At 30.4% G+C, this 22,593-nt stretch overlaps 1 protein-coding gene across 1 annotated transcript in view; it reads left to right on the top strand.

Moving 5' to 3' along the window:
• Positions 1-5,392: 5,392 nt before the first annotated feature.
• The window catches only part of LOC148282069 (maltase A1-like), a 35,768-nt gene continuing 18,567 nt past the window's right edge, over positions 5,393-22,593 (top strand). Inside the window, exons 1-6 of the mRNA XM_088225670.1 lie at positions 5,393-5,657; positions 7,413-7,577; positions 13,504-13,683; positions 16,420-16,568; positions 20,323-20,448; positions 22,009-22,144. Of these exons, the coding sequence (XP_088081796.1) occupies positions 7,430-7,577; positions 13,504-13,683; positions 16,420-16,568; positions 20,323-20,448; positions 22,009-22,144 (739 nt within the window). The 5' untranslated portion in view covers positions 5,393-5,657; positions 7,413-7,429. The remainder of the gene's footprint in view (positions 5,658-7,412; positions 7,578-13,503; positions 13,684-16,419; positions 16,569-20,322; positions 20,449-22,008; positions 22,145-22,593) is intronic.

Below are 22,593 nucleotides of genomic sequence, written 5' to 3'. Positions count from 1 at the left end.
ATATATAATTCTTCTGTACGTGTGATGTCACCGTTATCCTAAACGGCCTAACCGATTTACTTGCGGTTTTCAAAGAAATATAGATATTTACGCTGTGCGTGTTCGTAGATATTAAAATCTTTAATCGAATAAGTAAAAAAAAGAGTTAGAAGCATAAATGTTTTATTCATTGATCTACCAGGGTTGCATTCGAGGTGAATTCATTTGCAAAAAAATGAAAAGATGTTGTTTTTTTTGTGTGTAAAAAGTTTGTTTTTGAATATTCACAAACAGATTATTTTTTTGTGAATCTCAATCAGATTCTTACCTTAAATTCCTTATAATTTTTACCCATTTATTTATTTTTATTGGATTTTTGGTAACACTAAAAAAGTATTAAATTCAATACATTAAAAAAAACGTATTCCTACTTAAGTACACCCCTTTGTTGGTGAGACGACCGGAGTTTGACGTTTGCAAAAAGAATGCTATATTTGAAAAAATATTTATTTTTTGTTTTTGAATTCAACCATAAACAAGTACCTACTTAAATTCAATATTTGTTTAATATTAACAATTTTTACTTATAGAATTGAATTACAAACAAGTACCTAGATGAAATGTATTTTTCCAAGATAATAGAAGGAAAGTCAACGTTCGGGCAGGACAAATCTGTCGGACCCGCTAGTTATATATACGCAGAATGGTGAATGTTACACAGTGTGTACAGTGGCCACTTAAACCAGCCAATGACAGGTTGGAAGCTCTGTGAATGCCATGACTCTTTCATTTCTTTCTATAAAATGTTCTTCATCTCTGCTGTAATATGTTAAGATTAACAGCTCCCTAGAGAGTTGAATCCAGTCCTTATATACAAAATTTGGACAAACTCAAAACATTGTTGAGAGTAAGTAGTCAAACACGTAAGATATGCACATAATAAATATAAATTCATCCTTATTTTACTATGTCGTGTTGTGTGGTTTTGAAGAATAATTATAAAATAGGCCAGACTCCTCCTATGTCAACGTCACATGTCATATTATGATACATTGACATTAAAATTATTCATTCACGTCAAAGCGCAATTAAACTAAATCACCCATACATGTTGACTGACAGATTTATACATACACCATAAAGAATAATCAATGAAATACATAATCAGGAGTGAGTTTTAGGTACAAGGTGTTCCAAAATAATGTTTCTATTTCATTTCCTCATTGCGTAAATGCACCAACTTTGAGGGATCCGGAGCGCATGCCAATCGAGAGGCCCTGACTGGAATTTTGTCGTTGATTGAATGTTGTGTGTGGAGAAATTGTACAAAAACAATGATTCGGCGAGTGTCATCGTGGTTTGCGTACCATTAAAGATAGGCCAAGTGTTTCCTTCATCGAGAAATGGATTTAGAAAATACCGGTTTAACAATGGATAAACCTAAGTCCATGAAGTGACGAAAACGTGGAAAATGTAAATAAGTTCATCCGTGGCAATTTGGACAATCCGCGCAGTTAGCGTCAATTCAGAGGATCATGTTGAAGTGTAGGACTATTTCTTGGTATCTGAAGTGCAAAACTTAACTTATTATAATCAAAGAACATGGTTCCAGCGTATGGAGCAACGTCACGCACTTCCAACACGTCTCTGTCACAAATTCGTGAAATTTTTCAAAGCAAATTAATCTCTAGAAAAGATGACATAAATAGGCCTCCACGCAATCTTGATTTGACTCCCCATAGACATTTTCTTGTAGTAATATCTTAAATCGAAAGTTTACGTCTATAAAACCGTTTCCTTAGTGCAGTTAAAAGAAAATATTTGACACAAAATGGCAGTTAGTATAGAGACATTATACTGAGCCTTCTTTAGGAAAATTCGTTGTTTGTTTAGACGAGCAACGTAAGGGTGAAGGATACCATTAAGATGACTTTATTTTTTAAAACGTAAATTCCTTGAATTTTTATTTCAATAGTAAATAACGTTTTTCTAATGGAGGCCTTTTTTTATTGCCATATTAAAAATATTTTTTTTGTGACATCTTGTACAAAATATCTGCTTAAAAATAATACCAGTGTTTTCCTTTGTTGTAAATATATTATAAAGTCGTAAATTTGTTCACAACCCACCTCTATTATTCAGTTTTGATCAATTTTGTATATATAATGTCCACATGAACTTAATTTTCCTAGTGTGCAATTGAAGCAGCAAGCAATCTAGAAATACGTATACCAAGTCCAGTTGATTGGACACCGTGTTTATTTTTGGTTATTTAGTCAGGATTTGTGTCAATCAATATTACAATTATATTTCAAATTACGGCGTCTTGTAGCGAAAATTCAATCAGTATTTGGCTAACGATTTCATGTGACATTATAAATAGTTTTATTTGGTGTTCCTCTGTAGGTAGGTTCCAGTGCATTAAATGCGTATTTTGGTGTATATGTGGAGCTATCCATTGAGGTTATACATGGTAGTGAAATATCCTCTCTTCCTTTTTGCTGCTCTTGATCGTCTTGCTCCCGGTCTCCATTTTGCGAGTCCTTACAGTACCTTTCTAGAATAAATTTATACAGAGAAGAAATGACTTTCACTGAAAAGTTTACAGCTACATAAATAATATATAAGAAGGAACGTTTACAGTAATATAATTAAAGTCTTATGTTAATATAAATATACATTTTTTCAACATTTTTTTTACATTTTTTTTTGCACCACAACAGGCCAGGAGGCCTAATAACAGTGGTAAATTACATCACAGAGCACCCAAGCTTAAGAAAAATCACATTTCAATTTTTGTGTTCTCATCGGGAATCGAACCCGGAACCTTCCGTGCGTGAACAAGCGTCTTGACTACTACACCACGAAGGCCAATAGCAAGGAGCAATAATGCATACTGTAGTATAATATATTTTCCTGTAAATTCAGATCAAGTACACTACCTTCAGTATCTTTACACACAATTTTATGACATTATTAATCAAATCATGAAAAATGATCAAATTCAAAACATGCAGGTACATTGTAAACATTAGATTCAGCTATAATTCAAACTCGAAAAAATACCAGATAAACTTATCTTTACAATTGAAAAATATTTATCTTATCACTTGGAGGTTACATCATGGAGGCAGGCAATTTGTACAAAAATGGTTTTTATTTATCAATGTATTATAATTAACTATAAACTTTCGTAAAAAAACACACCTTAGTAAAACTTGCATAATTCGCTATCAGTAATTATAAAAACGATTGACTTAAGAAGAGGTACGTCAATAATAAATTTATCATGTTTTAGATTCAATCTTGAAAAAGATTAGACTCATGTTGCATCGTGCATCTTCAGAGGTAGAAAATTTATTTATTATTAACTCATTTAATATTCTCAAGCAAATTTATTAAAGATATTAATAAATTTAAACGTATTTTTATAAGGAACAAGCAGAAAGTTACTTTTTCAAATTAACGAAATTCATTTCAGAATGCCTTTATAAAGAAAAAGAGATGTTCCATAAAAAAATGTACTATTAGTAGATTAAAATTGGTGTATGATTTACTCGTTTTATAAAATTCTTAAATGGAGTTCAAAATTAATACGAACCCAATAAATTAATAATTTTCTTCATAATTTAATGTCGCGTATTAAAAATTTAATTAAAATCATAATTTACTGTCCCGTATTAAACTTTGTTAAATTTAAAGGTAAAGACTACAAAGATAATATTATTATAAGAAAAAGAAAATGCTTTAATCAAACAAATTTGTGTTGATATGAAAATTTGAAATGGATTTTTATTTAAGATGGAAATAATAAATTATCGACCAATAACCATGTTAAACACCCTATCTCAAAAAGTGGAAAAAGTTATAAAAAAACAAATTATTACCAATCTTAAAAAAAATTCAATACTTTATCATAAACAAGCTTCAGAGAAAACACAGGAACATCAGATGTAATAGCCAAAATGACGAGCTACATAAATGATAATCTTGACAAAGAAGAAAAATGTATAGGTATTTTCCTCGTTTTATGCAAGGCATTTTGATGCTATTAATCACAACATACTTTTTAAAAAACTTAGGAGTATAGGAATTATAAATAAGGAATTGGAATTGTTTCAAATTAACATGAAAAAAAGAAAACAAATAGTAAAGATTTAATAAATCTAGCGACAAAACCGAAATTGCATTTGGCGTTCCTCAAGGAAGCATACTTGGACCAATTTTGTTTCTTTTAAATGATCTTTGCAGTTTTTCTATAAAAGGCTCTACAATTAGCTTTGTTGATGATACTGTGCTACTCTCTCAAGGAAATTCATGGAATATTGCATTTGATAAGGCTGAAAATGACTCAAATTTAGTAAAAAAATGGTTTGACGCAAATCATTTAACACTGAATCACTCGGAAACAAAATACATAACATTTTCAATAAATAATAAAATTATATATAATCCAAATCTTTTTTAAACTATTCACAGCTGTAATTACAATGATCAAATTCCAAATATTTCATGTATTTGTAAATCGTTGGACAGAGTAGATTCAATGAAATATTAAGGTATTTGTAAATATGGAAATTTAAAATGGACTAATCAAATCGAAAATATAAAATATAAATGGAAAAAACAAATATCTTTTGTTAAAACTATAAGAAATATAATTAGTCTAAAAAAACTTGTAAAAATATATTACGCAATAAGTCAATCAGTTTTGGAATATAGAATAATTATAAAGATGTGCAATTGAATAAAATTGCTATTAAGAAATGAATAGTGGAGGTGGGTTGCGCACAGATCGATAAGTGGATCAAGCCAAATAAATAAAATTTGTGTACTGTATATGAAATTTGGTCTATATAAATTGATTATGTTTTTTTATGATTATTTTTGTTTATATTGTTCAATATGTTAATGATAATTATGTTCATTAGATTAATTAGGTTTTTTTAATTTTTATGATTATGTTGACTTTGTTAAATAACTAATTTAAGGCATGTTTTATTTTTTGTAAAATGTTTCTCTACCACGGGACACCCCAGTGAGGGAACAATATTATGTACAAAAAAAAAATACAGACACTGCAAAAGTATCGATATATAAATAAAAAAATATTTAAAAAGATAACTAACGAAAAATAAGATTGAAAAATAATATTGTGAAAATATTCATATTCATTACTTTTTTATATCTGGTTAAATTTAAAAGGTTATGAGATACCTAGGAGAAATAAAATATTTGCAAAAGTAATAAATAACAAATGAGACTTGATTTCTATTTGATCTGGTTCTAAGCCAATTAATTATCGCCGTAAGTTGTTGTTACAAGTTGTTTTCAGACCTTTCTACGAGTAACTAAAATAGACAATTATTTTTAGCTTTTCTTTGATACAGTTTACGATTGCTTCATTGATGTTAGTAAACGAGTTCGTTTTGTACAATTGAAACATCGCACAATGTATTCGTAGAATATAACATTCCAATTTAAGTGATTGTAAACATTTTTACATATATTTTTAGTGTTTTTTTAATATCTTGACTATATGTTGTAAGATATAACATATGGAGATAACACTCCATACAAATCCGAGCTAAAAAGTCGTCCCTAAAAAAAAACCAGTGGAGGGAGCAAGTATTAAAAAACACGGACTGTTCACATCGGTCTACTGTAAGTTCTATTCTGTATGTCGCTCCTTTCCGTAAACGCTATGTTAATAAAAGTTTATATTTGTTCTTAAGATAACTCACTTAATAAAGCATAAATAAATACGCGTCACCTTTGTTTATCGTTTCACTCTACGCCCGACTAATTGAGCAGGACAGAGACAAGATATAGCTGGTAACATAAAGATAAAAAAATGAATCGACTAATCTTCACACTCTAGACATTGGAGCATAAACACTAAATTTGTTCTTAGAAGATTTGATAAACAGGAAATTTTTATATACATTTTTTATAGTCTTTTGATATGGTATTTAATATATATATATATACATATTTTGATTCTGAAATAAACAATATACTAACACGTAGAACTAGATTAAATACTCTATATTATTGTAACCCTTCTCAAACCAACTATCTTTGTCACTCACTTACACCGCGTATACACAGACTAGGAAATGAATGTACCTCTCATATCGACATTTTTAACTCGAGTCTCTGTGAATTCAAATCATCTCTATATAAATATTTTATGGTGTTCTATAGTAACGATTAACGAACTATTTACAAAAGCTACTTATTTATTTATTTAAACGACTTGTAGGCTTTTACATGTTTTACATATATTTATATTTAAAGAACAGACATATATTTTACACAAAAGTAGCGAAAATTGAAAATGAAGTAATAAGAAAAAGAAAATAAAAACATATAAATACTAATCTTACATATAGTACATACATGCATATATTCCAGTAGAGAGAGCAAAAGTTCACCTTTTCCTATCGGTTATATTAAAAGAATCTTAAAATTAGAAGAATGTAGAAAAATAATTATTAAGAATACAGATATAAGTTAATAAAAGGTACACAATATAAAACAACAAAGTATTATTTAAGTATTTAAATTTGGAGATAATAAATTGATACACTGCCTTTTAAAATTCAAAAGTGTTGTATTAAATATATCTATATCATTTGCGTATTCGTTTGCGCTAATGATCTGGTGTTAACTCATTGTATATTCATAATATACCGACTTTCTTATATTTTTGAATACTGACATACATACATTCATATTTATATATTTTTCTTGTTATTTTTTCTTTTCTTTTTATACCCACGTTTTAGTATTGTTTTTAATTTTTTGTGTATGTAACTAACCCATGGTATTGTCATATTTTATATCGTAAAATGCACTTGTGCTGTATAGTGAATACATAAATATAAAACACTAATCGGCAAAGCTACATTGCATGTTTTTTAATGGAGTACGCCACATTCGGCGGACAGTCCGCGTTAACTGTATAAGGTGCATAAGGTTCGGTAGCCGAAGGATAATCCGCCACGGAACATGTAGTGTGACGTGTGATTGCTCGTTTGGTTACGTAAAATAAATACCACGGAAAATTGGCAACGGAATTTCCGCCGAGTTTGGCGCTAGCGTAACTAAGTAGCACTCGTAACAAAAAAAAAACATAGTAAATGATAATAAAGAAATCAAACAAACAAAAAAATATATTGCGACTTAAATGCTTCTGATACATTTGTGTCATGTACTTAAGATTACAAATAAATATCGGAATGTTTTGTTTTTATCTAGCGATTAATTTAAGTAAGCAGTTGTTGCATAATCATTTATATAAATATAATACATAAATCGATGCAATACCTAATCTTGTTTGTTCGTCGTTTTCCGATCGGATCTTAAAGCATTCCGCTTCTATCTGGTGCAGAGTTTTTTAGTTCTAGAAGTGTTGGTTTTTTTTAAAGTTTCCAACAGCCCCACAATGCGTGGAAGTATTCTATCAGCAGTGTTACTGCTGGCTGTAATCGCAGGATGCTCTGCAGACGACTGGTGGGAGCATATGATTCTGTACCAGATCTACCCGAGGTCTTTCAAGGACAGCAATGGAGATGGAATCGGAGATATTAATGGTAAGTATTTCCTGATCATTTTGAATTTTATTTGATCACGAATAATTAACATTAACAGAATCAGAGGGTGTTCAGATATCCAAATTAAAATAACATGCGCGTTTTAGGCGTGTAAGATTTGGCAACAACAAGTCATAGTCAGGGTTAAAAAAATATTAATTAAAATTGAACCGCCAAAGCCATAAAAAATTGTAACTTAAATTTTAACTATATATTTTTATCTATGTGACATACATTTATACAAACAATTTGATAATATTACAAAATAATAAAATTTGGTATGAGACTATAAATAAAGGAAAAGGAAAAGAAAAAGACTAAAAGTGTACATTTCGCGTAGAATAGGGACAAATATAATCAAAAGTGAATACAAATTGCAAAAAAAAATATAATAAAAGAATCAATAAAGGCTTAATTAAGCATAGAAGATAAATAACTATTGCATTTAATTTATAATTAACAACGGTATTAAAAACATAACAGAAAATGCACCTTATTTATCCACAATAATTTACAAAATATTGAAAAAAAAACATATTCATTTATTTATTAACGCACTAAATCCATTAAAAAATATCAAAAACATTTACAACTTATAATATATAGAGGCACAATTGAAATCAAATAAAAAAAATTAAATCTTGCTCAAAAAATTTAATAATAATTACACCCTTAAGACAAGATCTGGTCTATTTTAGTGATTGTTGAAATCTAGAAAGACTTTCACCAAAAAACTCCAAATCTTGTGTCGAGTTTACAATGCGACACAATTGGGACATCGGTGCATGAAAGCCGTAGTTTGTGTTGTGCTGATCAAGGAACAGCACATTATTATTTCGTAACCAAAGGATTGAAATATTTATATTAGCCACTTGTTTCAGTAACGATAGTACGAGTACATCAATACTACTTGGTAAATAAGGCATTCAATAAATTAATGAATTATTTCTACGATTTTGGGAGATTTTTAACATTGACTCCATTTCTCCGTTAGTGTTATCTCTTCTCTCGGAGCCGATCATAATTTAAAATATAATTTACATAGAAAAAAAGTAATTAAAATGAAATAACATCCCAATTTGGAAATTGCTTTTTAAAGAGAAATTCCAATATCATAAAATATATCGAAACGATTAACTAACAAGATTTCTATACCTACTGGCAAAGCCATTAGCAGGTTGGTTTTGCAACGTGATCGGAAGGCGGTGTTTCATTTTCCGAAGATGTCAGGAACAAATACACCTAATTTAATCAGAATAGCTGAATAATTACGAATGAAAAATGTGAACACCAAAATAATTATTCCTTCAAAAGCCACGGGTAATTCCATACTCTCTGAGATACAAGGTAATGAAAATCTGCACCCTCTTTGAGTAGAGATAGTGTGTATTAAATATAATATGTGTAAAAAGAAAAACAAGCTAAGGAAAATGAATAAAGTATAGTGATAATCTAAACTAAAAACAAGTCAGATCATTGATAATGAAAATTATTTATGACAAAAAAATCAAACATTTTGAAACTATTGAAATGGGTACTTTGTGCACTTTATTTTAAATAATGCGATTCTCAAGTATAATTGAGTAGTGTAGCAAAGACGGACATCTGTCATCTAGATGATTTTTAGCTACACTCACTTTTTAACCCTGATAGATTATTTTTGTATTCTATCTCAATTTTTTAATTGTATACATCAAAACACATATTCCGAGTTAAAAATATCAAAATTTCATAACGAGTTTCTGAAATTTAACTGTAAAAAATCAGTTGTCCGCTTTTGATTAAAAAACTTGTAGATGTCCGCCTTTGACACAAACTCAGTCACAGATGTTCGTTTTTGATCTAATCATTTTAATTAATTGTCAGGTGCGAATTTCGTATTGCGGTGGTGTTTTTTTTTAATAATAAATGACAGCAAAATTTTATTCGGAAAACCCTTAATTTTAGCGTATCACAACAAACAACTGGTGGCAACACGCTATCCGCCATGACCGTTTACTAATCACGTTACCCAAATACCGGCTTCTGATTGGTTGGTTGTACAGGTGTCCGATTTTGGAACTAAACTAGTATGTAGGAGTCCGATTTTGAAATAAACACCAATTTTTATGGCGTTTTTCCATACTTTCTATCCGTTTTTGTAACGCATACATAGTACCATTCAAAAGTATGAGTCAAAATCTATCAGAATCAGTTGTTATCTAAAATTCCACCAGAATGAACGATGTCCGTCTTTGACACTGCACTTCTCAATTATGGTCATATTAAAACATGTGTGCAAGTTAAAAACACGTATGCATGCGGTTCACAAATCTACCATGTTTAATATTTATAATAGAATGGATGCCAAACTAAATAACAGAAAGATAGTCAAATAAGCCTGGTTTTTATTTTCGTATTAATCATACAAGTATTGTATACGGCTATCTATAAAACAACACCAGAAAAAGGGTAATGACTAACTTTATATACATTTTCAAAAACATCTAAAGTTGAAACTATTTTCTCAATTGTCATCGTATCTAGAAATCACAGCAGTACTAGGGGTAGCAGAAAGAGAAGATTTAATCCAACCGATTGTGTTTTCCGCCATTCTGAGCGGGGTAAGTTCTTCTACGAGCAACAAACGGGAAGAGTTGTGGGGATAATAAGCGGGTATAATGGCGACTACCACCCTCCAATGCAACCGGAATGCAATGGTAATCAGTTGCATTCGTTGCAACAGTTGCGAGTTGCAACTCTTCACAATACGGCCCGGAACGCCGCACAATGGTGGCATAAAAAGTCGCAAGAAACAAACGCCGGAGAAACTTTAGATTAATTTTGTAAAATGGTTCATTGTAGACGGTAGAAGTGTGAATTACAGCTATTACAGAGGTTCTTAAACTGTAGGAAAGCGCACTTAAAAAAAACGCGTTGGAGAACATATTAAAACAGAGATGGGGAACATTTTAGATAAGGAAATATGAAAGTCTAGGGCTTATGACCGGTCATTGGCTGGTTTAAGTAGCCAGTGGAGTTATTGTTGATACTGGTAGTGTTTTTTACGTTTTTTCATTGATGTGTGCCATGTCAACAAAAAAATTAAAAAAAAAAACAGTTCAGTTTGGTTAAGTGCCGAAAATTGGTGTTTATTTATTAGCATAATATTATGATATTCATTTTGCAAAACAGTGAAGAAGATAATAAAATATATTTTGAAGTTAAATAAAAACATAAGCAAACATATTCAGTATTTAGATTCAGGCGTAGTGCCAAAATACGGCGTTAATTGACAAAAAATAAAAGTTAATACATGCAATACAAACTAAAACAAAATAAGTATAAAAATAGCTTATTACTCAATTGTACAATCTTTGTTACAATATGGTATGTAGGGTGGTGTAGTTTATACGCCAATATATTGAATCCTGTTAAAATAGTAGAAAGATTAATTTTTAAAGTTATTCTAAAGAAACCTTCAACATTTAACATAGAAAGTCTATTAAAAATATTTAAGGTTCTACAAATACTGCAAATTTTCTTGGCAATATACATTTTTTTGAAACCTTTCCTCACCCCTAATTATTATCAACCGTTGCATGTTTTTCATGAAATTTAACTTCACATATGATTTTAATATGTTTAACCACTGCCAATTACTCGTTATTCCTATACTTGCTACATATCAAAGCAAAATGACATGTTGTCATCAAGATTGAAAAACGAGATATCAAATCACAATGAACACGTAAACATTCTTATGAGCAAGTGATAAACATGTTATTGATCATGTTCATTTCTGTGTAAGTCGTTATCTGGCTAGCATTACATTAATTGCTAGCTAGCAGTTTATTATTTATCTAATTTGAAATTATGAATACACTTAAAAATATATTAAATAATCTACTCACTCCACAATTGAAAAGAACCCTCCAGTCATGATCATGGCCTTTAGAATTTATTTTTATCATTTTTAGCGATTAAGATAGTACAGTACAGTTTATCTTCTAACCTTCAATAATAATATGGCTCACTTCAACGCATTACGTCGTACGTTAAGTTTGTAGTTTGTATTATACACACAACTAGCGGACCCGACAGACGTTGTCGTGCCAGAACGTTGGCTTGCCTGTAATAACATCTAATAAGCTTGTAGGTACTTGGGTACTTAGGTTATGTATTTATTGTGTATGCAGACAATTGGTGGAATTCCATATTTAATTTGGTAATGTATCCAAAATCAAACAAGTTTATTGGATTATAATTCTACTTTATTTTTTATAAATATACAAAGGGTATAATATTGTGACGCGTTTCGTCTTGTTAGGACATTTTCAAACAAACTAACTTAAATATTTACAAAGTTTCCTTATATACTAAAAATAATTGCTATATTATGTTGGTGGATTTCTATACAAGCCAAAATAAGTAGAGTAATTAAAATTCAATAAGGGTATACTAAGTATATTAGAGGAATATTTTGGTTATATTGGGGAAAAACCTTCCATTATTTAAAAACATTTGTAAAGGTATGACTTTAACATTAATATAATCATTATAAAAATATTGATTTCATTTATACAGGTTTATTTTGAAAATTATTGTTGAAACTCTACATTGGTGTTATACACAGGTTTCATTCATGTTTGATGTCAACTAAGGTAAAATACATTCAGATTTTATAATATTATTAAAATTAAATTAAAATGAAATTATTTAGTAACGAAACGCGTCACAATATACCCTTAGTATATTTGATAAAAAATAAGGTAGAATTATAATCCAATAAACTTGTTTTATTTTGGATAAATTACCAAATTACATAGGTTATGATTGAATTCCAAAATATAAAATAATTCATTTTTAAATACATAATTATTTTTGTCAAACTCAGCTCTTCTCACCAACAGGGGTGCACTTTATTCATGAATGCGATTTTCAAAAATGAATTTAATGTCAGTTAATATTATTTTAGTAGGTATTACCAACAATCCAGTAAAAAAAATGGGATGAAATAATAAGGAATGTTAGGAAATAATCCTTTTGGGATCCATTAAAAGCGAATATTGTCTGTAAACATTTAAAAACAAACTTTTTTCAAACACAAAACACATTTTTTTTATATATAAATTCTCTCCGAATGCAATCCCGGTAGGTCGATGAAAAAAATATTTATGCAACTACATTTTTTCTAAAGATTCGATTGAAAATTTTAATATCAACAAACACGCGCAATGCAAAGGTCTACATTTCGCTGAAAACCGCACGTAAATTAGTTAAGCCGTTCAAGAGAAGTTCAGTGACATCACACGAACAGAAGAATTATATTTATAAAGATAATGTAGAATTAATGTTGATTTTGATATTTGTAACGACAATTTCAACCAACCTCCTATAAAAGGAGGGGCTGTTAGTAAATGATAAATAGGCAAAATCGTAATAACTTGTAAGCTTTATTATTTAAATAAGTAGATATCTAGATAAATTGAATTTACCCCTTGTTTCTTAAATATAGAGTTAATAGAGGTTTAGCAATTTTAGAAAAGGAACATTTCATTTTTTCTAAAGTGAATTATTTTTAAAACCAGCTGAATTTTCTGTGTGTTTAAATTGTTTTAAATTATTACTTGTAAGCGTTTAAATTCGAACTTTTATTAATTTTTTTTTTTATAAATTTCACAAAAGGTACATGTTTGAAAAAAATTATACTGATCTACTTTTGTACATCCAGTAAATGTTATCACTGTAACTCTCACAAAAAAAGACACTAAATCTTGTGCTTGGAATGTGACTTTCACTGTTGTAGTTGTTTATTTATAAGAGTTTATATAATTTTACATATACGAGAACATGAGAAGAAAAAGACATAGAAAATATGGAGAAAAAAAAACATGAAACAATAATACATTCATTTTAATTTTATTATTGTAATTTTATTGTTAAGGAATCCGCTCAAACCTAAATCATTTGACAAATATTGGAGTCACTGCGACATGGTTATCTCCTGTGTTCCCTTCTCCAATGAAGGACTTTGGTTATGACATTTCTGACTATTACAACATCGCCGAGGAGTTTGGAACTATTGAAGACCTAGAAAAATTGATCGCTGAAGCCAAAGAAAAGGGTAAGTCTATGACTACTTGATATTTAATAAAGAGTGTTAACAAAAGGGAAATGTCATTTTTTTTTCACAATTTTCAATTAAAATGGGTCTATGAAATACTGTCAAGCAAAAGCATTTTTTAAAATTATTTATTGGTTGCATAAAATTTTTGAATTTTGAATTTTCCCGAAAACGGTCCATTGCATTGACTCCGCCCCTAATACGCCATGATTCGAACAAATTTTGAATTTCGTGACTGTTTAAATTGACATAAAACATCGTCACAAATTTTGACGTCACAATTATCAAGGACAAACAAGTCGTGTTTTTGCAGGGACATATATTTTTATGTTTTGTTTTTTAAAGTTATGTATGAAATCATTTCTCCTCAATATTCATATTGAGTTTAAAAATACAACAATTTTTTAAATCTTTTTCATACATTCTAATCAGTATTCGTAGTATGTGATATTTTCTAATTGCATCACAAACAATAATTAAAACAGGCATTAGTTATTTGAATGAAAAAAATATTTATTAAGTACATAAACAATAACATAAATGGTATTATCATCATTTAACTCTCATTTACACGTAACAGTGCATAGGGCACTGCATTAGTAAAGTAAATTGGTAAAAAATCGTATTGTAGTGCCGTGGATTGTGTTGCGGACTCGCGGATCAGAAGTCCGAGTTTTTTCTGCTCTATTGAGGTCTACTTAAAGAGGTTTAAAGTTTGCATTCCACTCTAAAACGGCTTGATTTCTGTTTTCCTAAAGTAAATCATTTACAACTTGTTGAACGAGACCTTAAAATGGAATTTTTCTTCATATTCCTTCCATAAAAATGTTCTCGCTAAGGAGCAATAAATTTGGAAATGAATTATTTTGAGATTCATGTTTATTTTTTTTTTGTACTACAACAGGCCAGGAGGCCCAACTACAGTGGTGATTTAAAGCACAGATCAGGTTTGAGTAAAAGCGCATTTGTTTTTTTTGTTAATTCACCGGGAATTGAACCCGGAACCTTCTGCGCGTGACTGAAGCATCTCAACCACTACACCGTGGAGTTTGCGTTAAAATAGTATATCGTAATTTTGAGACATGTTGGTATCAGAAAACAGTGATTTATGCATTATTAGACGTGAAAATATATTGATGATAATGATTTACTGTAAGTGTAAGATGCCCAAAATTTTTACAGTGATAACTTTATATTGTTGCATTTTTTATTAAATAACAATGCCATTAAAATTTCAAATAATGAGCTCTAAGAATGTATTAATGTTATTGCATATATTTTCAACTATTATATTTTATGATTTATTAAGTTAGTTAAAAATATATTAAGAACCAGTATAAACTTTTAATAACATTACAATTTTTTGTAAAGATATTGAAAGGAAGGTGAGTGCCGAGAACAGAGTGAGCGGTGTACTAAAGTCAACCATGCAAATAAATGTTTTTCGCAAGAGGCAAAATTAGCAGTTTAAAATGGAGTCCTGGTTCCGATCCTGATGTATGGGAGCGAAGTATGGACTTGGAAAAACAGGGAAGAAATTATGCTGAATGCTGCCGAAATACAATTGCTTAGGCTTGTGCGTGTTAAAACAATGTTTGATAGATGCAAACATGTTGAAATCCGTACATTATGCAAGGCGGAGGAAAGCATTATCGACAAAATCAATAAAGGAGCCCTGTGTTGGTTTGGAGCAAATGACCAACGAAAAAAGGGCTAAAAATATTTACAATGCGAAAGTTGATGGGTAAAGAAATAGAGGAAGACCGAGAAAAACATGGCATGACCAAATCCAACAAATACTTGAAGACGGACATGTTAACTCTTGTGTGGCTGTGATGTCACACTAGTCGACATAGGACACAAGACTTGATATATCTCTCTTATTTTTTTAAATGATGAATTCGTATTTTTTGTAATCTTCGAATGGACATTTTCACACCGGATTTGGAAAGTGAATTTTGTATAACTATGCTGGATGTTAATACAAAAAAATATTTATCCTCGCTACGCAAAAAAAAAGTGTCCGCTAATTCAGCAACACATATGTATAAGAAAGAACACGAAGATAGAACTCATCACAAGGAAGACAGAAACGCTGTTCTATGGCAGGTGTTAGTGTGAAAGAGACAAAAACAAAAGTAAGTAAAGTGTAAAAATGATTCAGATTTCAGCCGGTTGATAACAGTGATGGGAAACGCACGCGCGTAATCTGAGCGGCGTATTTATGATTATTAATTTATTTTACTATAACAGGGCTAAATTATATGTTTATTTGCACAAATAATGGAAAAGGGATTATTAAACAGCATGTCTCCGTGTTTTTTTTTCAATTTTTGAACTTTAAATTATTCCGTCTTTTACTAGTGGTAACACGATGTTACATCACCGCGCGCAAAGGGATTATTTATCACAGCCTTTTAAGAGTTAAAAGTCAGAATAATCGGCACGCGTGCATGAGAAGATGTATGAATGTAGAGGAAGTGAGATCTGTGTGCAAAGATAGAGTGATGTAGCGTTATTTCCTCTCTGCTTACCTTTACGAGGAAACGGCGTGATGGTTTGTTGTTATACAGCTTTTTGTCAAAATTTCATAAGAACAAAATTTTTTCCATTCATTTGAAATATTTTAATACTTTCTATTTCTTCAGGTAACTCATTATACAGCTTCAACCTTCTGTACGGAGAGTTTTGAAATTATGTAAGTAAACTTTTTAATATATTTTTTTTTAATTTCAGATATTAAAATCCTGCTCGACTTCGTACCCAATCACACTTCTGATCAATGTGAATGGTTCAAAAAGTCAGTAATGAGAGAACCGGGATATGAGAACTTCTATGTTTGGCATGACGGAAGAGATGGAGGTAAAAGCCCACCAAGCAATTGGGTAAAAACATTTTTATAATTTAATTCAATACTAACAGTTAATTTTGGAGTTCCACAAGGATCTATTTTGGGTCCACTATTACATATTTTATATATTGACTTATCACTCTATAATTTTATAGGAAAAATTATTATGTAGGTATGCTGACGACATTGGACTATTTTAGAAAAATCAAACTGACGTATTTTTAAACAATGACACAAACAAAGACCCAACTACTACATTGACTAATGGATAAACACAAACTCACTTGAACTTAATAAAAAAATGTAATAATGTCCATTTTGAATCTAGAAAAAAACGACGTCAAATAAATGCTTACACAAATGATGGACTACTAATTGAAATTGAACATATTAAATACTTAGGACTAACAGTTGACAAACGGTTGACATATACAGTTCATATTAATAATTTGATTAATAAAGCGGCGACAGTATCGAGTCTTTTTAAAAAATCAAAAATCTTTTCCGAAAATGGAAAAAAAATAGTGTTAAAATTAAAATATGTAAAATGCAACGCCTAGGAGGAACATGAAATCAAAATGACATAAACAGACTACAAATGGAAGGTGCAGCAAAAAACGCATTCAGGGGTTGAACTGCATAGTGCCCGCAGACATCAACCGAGGGTCATAGCAAAGCCCGGTTGATGCAGTAGTTCACCAGGGAACTTGGAAGAGTTCGTAGATTGGATAAACACTTGACCGAAAACGAGGAATTGTAGAACACTTGTACCTAAGGTGATGACGTATTTTTACTTAGCGTAAAATGATAATTACTCATTGACCCACTACACTGTGGACGATGCGTGCGTATTATATTTGCAATTTACCAATGGTGAATAGTGATTTTATTTACAGGTAATCTGTAAAAAAATATCAAATATTTGTACCTACATAGGAGGTACATAATATAATGTAAGTAATAAATACTACACATTGATATTTTTCTGTGGTTCTGTGTGATACAACAATTCTCGTCCATGTAATTAATAGTGTTAAAAACGGCCGTGTGGAGCACTGTATGTCCTACAATATGACGCATGGAAGTAATTATGGTCTTATGTCAAAAGTACCATCTCGAAGAAAATAGTCCCTAAGAAACAATGTTTGAAATACTGTTTTCCAAATCAAGAATCTTCAAATAATTTGTGTAATCTGCAAGTTTAATTTAGGAGAAAAATCCCTCACTGGAGTTAATACATTCAAAATATAGTATACTTATTTGTATGAAAAAATAAGCTGGATTAATGACTAGTTTCTTGGCTCACCGCAGGCGCTGGGCGCGCGTTATTAAAATTTATATTTATATTGGGATAAAAATACAAACGGTGGAAATGATTTATAATAAATATTAATTATTTGTTTTTAAATAAAGTTACAATAAAACATTATTATGATTAGTCAAATATAATGGAAAGCTGCGCATAATCGCTTCTACACGGTTCGCCCCTTCAATGTACATATCACGGCACTCGAGGTGCCTTACCCCCTGGTAATAAATAATAATAAATAAAATGTGTATAATAAAACACAGTTATTAATTACCCGGAGATATGCCGGACGTCAACACCTGAGGGGTAAATGAATTGAGGTTATTAAAAATATTCCTTATTTTCTAAAAAGAAAAGACTCATTTTTTTATCAAATAAAAAAGAGACGCGAGAAAACCGTTTAAAGTCTTTAGACACGTGTAACCAAGAATTTCATGTCTGGTGACGGGAATCTGAGATTTTTTTGTGGCAAAATCTTAATGTATGACGGAAAATTATTTGAAAAAACACTTTTTTGTTCCTAATGGATTTAACACAAACTAAGGTGGTTCAAAATTATGTTATTTTGTAAAAAAGGAAAATTTAGGATAGTAAAATATAGTAACAAATAATTACGTGCGAACCACAAAATTAGAGCTTTGAATATTTAAAAAAAATATTTTTGCTGGCTTTCTCAGAATATTTTTTTAAAGTAATATGGAGTTTATTAAGTTGTACAGGTTTTGGTATTGCTTATTTACAAAAATATTTTTGACTATTTTTGAATATTTTTATCAAAGAAATAAGTTCAACGTGTATTGGTTCAATTTTGCCGTTTTATTCTAATTTTTTCATCGTTTACTTTTCTCACCTAATGGTGCATAAGACACTGCATTGATACATTTACCGCAGCGTATCTTTGGAACTTATACTTTTTGGATAATTTTTGGAACATAAAGGTAAGATCAGTCTTACGTTTCAGGTGCCGGTCAAGCAACGGTAACTTTGTTGTGATAATCATGAATCTAACTTCTTAGTTATAAGGTATTCGGTGGGTGTAAAATCACCTTTAAATAATTAAGTGGTTTTATTATTTTACATAAAAAATAACAAATTTCTTTTTTCAAATATTTATTTGTAAAAAAAGTATGTTATACCCTCAAGGTAATAATGCGCCCCAGCTATAGAAATGGCAATTCGCTCTATTACATAGAACAAAAGCGTTGCAAATTTGTGGTTTGGTTTTTGGTTTAACAACAGACGTGAAGCTGACAGTTTTGTTGCTGTGCTGTGATTCTCGACCTGAGCACCTACGACCCATTGTTTTGCGGTAAACATAACTTTGTAATTGATTATCCAAGAATGATTTTTGTTTATATGGGGAACTCTACGGCGAAAGCGCCTTATTACTCTGAGGTTCAACCACACATATTTAAGTTTATTTAAAACATAATTATTTTATTTAATAAGAATAACTCAAAACTCAGTTTGTATTACCGAATAGTATATATCGATGGCTCAGTTCTATACAGACATAACTAGAAATTGCTTGTTTTGAGTAATGGCTGACCAAAGATTTGACAGACCTAAATTAATTTGTAACAAATAATTATTTACATCACCTTAAGTTTAGTATATATGAATGTAATAATGTAAAATATGGACACAATAATTACAAGTTTTAGGATTAAAGGTGTTACACAAATTGTTACTTTATTAATTTTGGAGCTGAGAAATTGTGGAGTTAATTTATTTCCATAAGAAAACATTTGTCTTTTGTGAGAAAATCAATAATTATTAACAGTTAAACATTTGTAGAATTTGAAAAGATGTTTTTTTAATTTAATGAATAGTATAACATAAAACATATTTTTTTTGTTATCCCTCTATGGAACTGAGTTATCGATACATACATGTATGATTATTTATGTATGTTTGATTATTATTATTTATGATTTATCTATTATTTAATTATTTACATGTATCAGTTTATTGTACATTATTTGAGACGTAAGTCCCATAGAGTTGGGACTAAAAGTCCTGTGTTGAGATGGGACGAGCAATTATATGACACAGACACATGAGTATATCACCACAGATATAGGATCAAAAACACAAAAAAAAATTTTAAAAAAAAAACATATTTATGTTACATCAAAATGGTAAACAGTCAACCCAAACATTCGTAAAATCATCAAGGAGTTTTCTACTCAAATCCCTTCCACTAAAGAAAATCCAGTCCTTAACTCCTTTCTTGAAAATAGTTTTTTTTGTTCCAAATAATATGTATTTAATAAAAGTCACTACATTTTATCTAGGTATGTGTTCATGTGTTATTGATATTAAATGTTTTTAATATTTTTTGTCATAAATATGATGCTTCAATAAAACTTTAGAGTCAAACGTTTTTAAAAGAAAGAAAATGGTTGCGTTCTTTATAATCAACAAGTACAAGGAATGAAATGGACTCTCCTCTCTTATTAATTATTCTGATTTCTAGGTGTCCGTCTTCCGTGGCCCAGCTTGGACCTATCACCCAGTTCGCAAACAGTGGTACCTTCACCAATTCCTTAAAGAGCAACCCGATCTTAACTACAGAGACCCTAATGTTGTAAGGGAAATGAATGTAAGTCAAAAGATTAGTACAATAATGTTCGGTTTAAACCTACGCATAATTATAATTAATGATAATAAAACGGGTTGACTCGGAAATCAATCCCCAATGTCGCTTAATCTACTATCATACTATATACTTAAGGGCAGTACAAAATGCAATTCTTGTACAGTAATAACTAATCATTAAAACATCAAAAATACTGATAACCTAGGACGGATGTCGTCAAGTTAATAAATGCTGACAATCTTAGTGACTTATTTACGTTTATGTCATTTCATGAATAATTAACAACATGTGTTTGGTGACGTGTTCTAACCTAATTAAAATTATGTCATTATTTTATTAATCAAATTGCTTTTGTTTGTTTTTTTGCAATCTTAAATGACTGATTAAACAAATGTCTTGTTTAAACTTATAAAAATTTATTTTCACAACAATATTTTGAGTTTGTCCAAATTTTCGTAGACAAGGACTGGATTCAACTCCCCGGGGAGCTGTTTATATTAAAATATCACAACAGAGATTGCACAACATTGCACACAACTTGCATTGCTTGATTGCATACAACTCTCTGTTGTGATATTTTAATATAAACAGCTCCCCGGGGAGTTGAATCCAGTCCTTGTCTACGAAAATTTGGACAAACTCAAAATATTGTTGTTAAATTACCTGGTCCATGAAGAAGTATAGAAATTGAAAAAATAATATTTTCAGGCGTTGCCTAGTATGTAGGTGAAATAATTCAATTAGATGAATCTCACCCGCATAAATAAAGGTTTCAGCTCTTTAACTTCACAAACATCAACAGATGAAAGAATTGAAGGAATATGGATGTTCAAATATAGGCAGAATGGTGAATGTTACACAGTGTGTAAAGTGGCCACTTAAACCAGCCATTGACAAGTCATAAGCCCTGTAGATGCCTAGACTTCCATATTACCTTCTCTTAAATGTTCTTCATCTCTGTTGTGATATTTTAATAGAATTTATTTTTATTACTCTTTTTTTATAGATTAATAGCTGAAAGCCTTTGGTATAATTTTAACTCAAAATTTTGTGCTTACTTTGAAAAATACAAAACAATCGATGAAAGAATACGAAAGAGTCACAATTTACATTCTTCTTTTGCAATTTCCCAAAAAGTGGATTTTTTTAGTTGAGTCGTTTTAGTCCTAAATGTGCGATATAATCTTTATGCTAAAACTATTTGACCACGTGGAAATGTTTTATGTGATAGAAATTATGTTCATGTAGCCTGCAACTCAGACTCAATTTACTATTCACCTGAATAAATTAATATGTTATCATTTGTACTATTTATAATATAATGAATGTCATGAATCTTTAAAGCTCGTTGGCTAAAAGAAATACGCGCGTCGTGGTGTCAGATAGGACCCAGTTTAAAAATCACCTTTTAGGGGGTTCATTAAATATATTTGAAAGCATTTAAAGATGAACAGTGAAATTGTAATGAGTTTTCCAGTAGGAACATAACACAATTTATCCATATAAAGTACTACCTATTTTAGGATACTTATGTATTTATTTATATTTCACGTGTAATTTCAGAATGTGTTGAAATTCTGGCTGGCTAAAGGAATTGATGGTTTCCGCGTGGATGCTATACCTCATTTAGTGGAAGCTGATGTTAACGATAAAGGAGAATATCCTGATGAGCCCATATCGGGAAATACCGATGACGAAGGTAAGGACATTATTAAATCAAAACTTAATTTATTTGGTAAAATTTTATCCATTAAATAAATCAATAACAAAGAGTGTTAGATAATAATTGTTCATAACCACTAACTTAATTGTCTATGTCTACCGGCTTCGAGATGTGCCCGTCTTTTTGTCAGGATTCTAATTAAACTAAAAGGCGGTCTCACAATAACAACGTATTCCAATTCGCAAATTACTTGATTAATTTTAATCATGACTTTAATAGCGATACAGAAGTTAAAATATTTCACATAAGGAAGATTTTGAATTCTTCTTCTTGCGGTGCCTTGTCAGGTCCCCCCGACGTTGGTGATCACTACGGCGAGAGCATCTCGTCCTGCGCTACTCTTGTTTTCAGCAGCCAGGACAACTGCTTATTGGTTGTACTCGCCATAGGGATTCCTGGCAAAAGATGACCAGAGTGGTTTCCCG

The sequence above is a fragment of the Micrasema longulum genome, unplaced genomic scaffold (assembly GCF_059751315.1).
Source record: "Micrasema longulum isolate JH-2025_06_02 unplaced genomic scaffold, ASM5975131v1 h1tg000380l, whole genome shotgun sequence".
NCBI lineage: Eukaryota > Metazoa > Arthropoda > Insecta > Trichoptera > Brachycentridae > Micrasema > Micrasema longulum.
The sequence above is the reverse complement of the archived record's forward strand: the minus strand, read 5'-3'. Positions and strand labels throughout refer to the sequence as shown.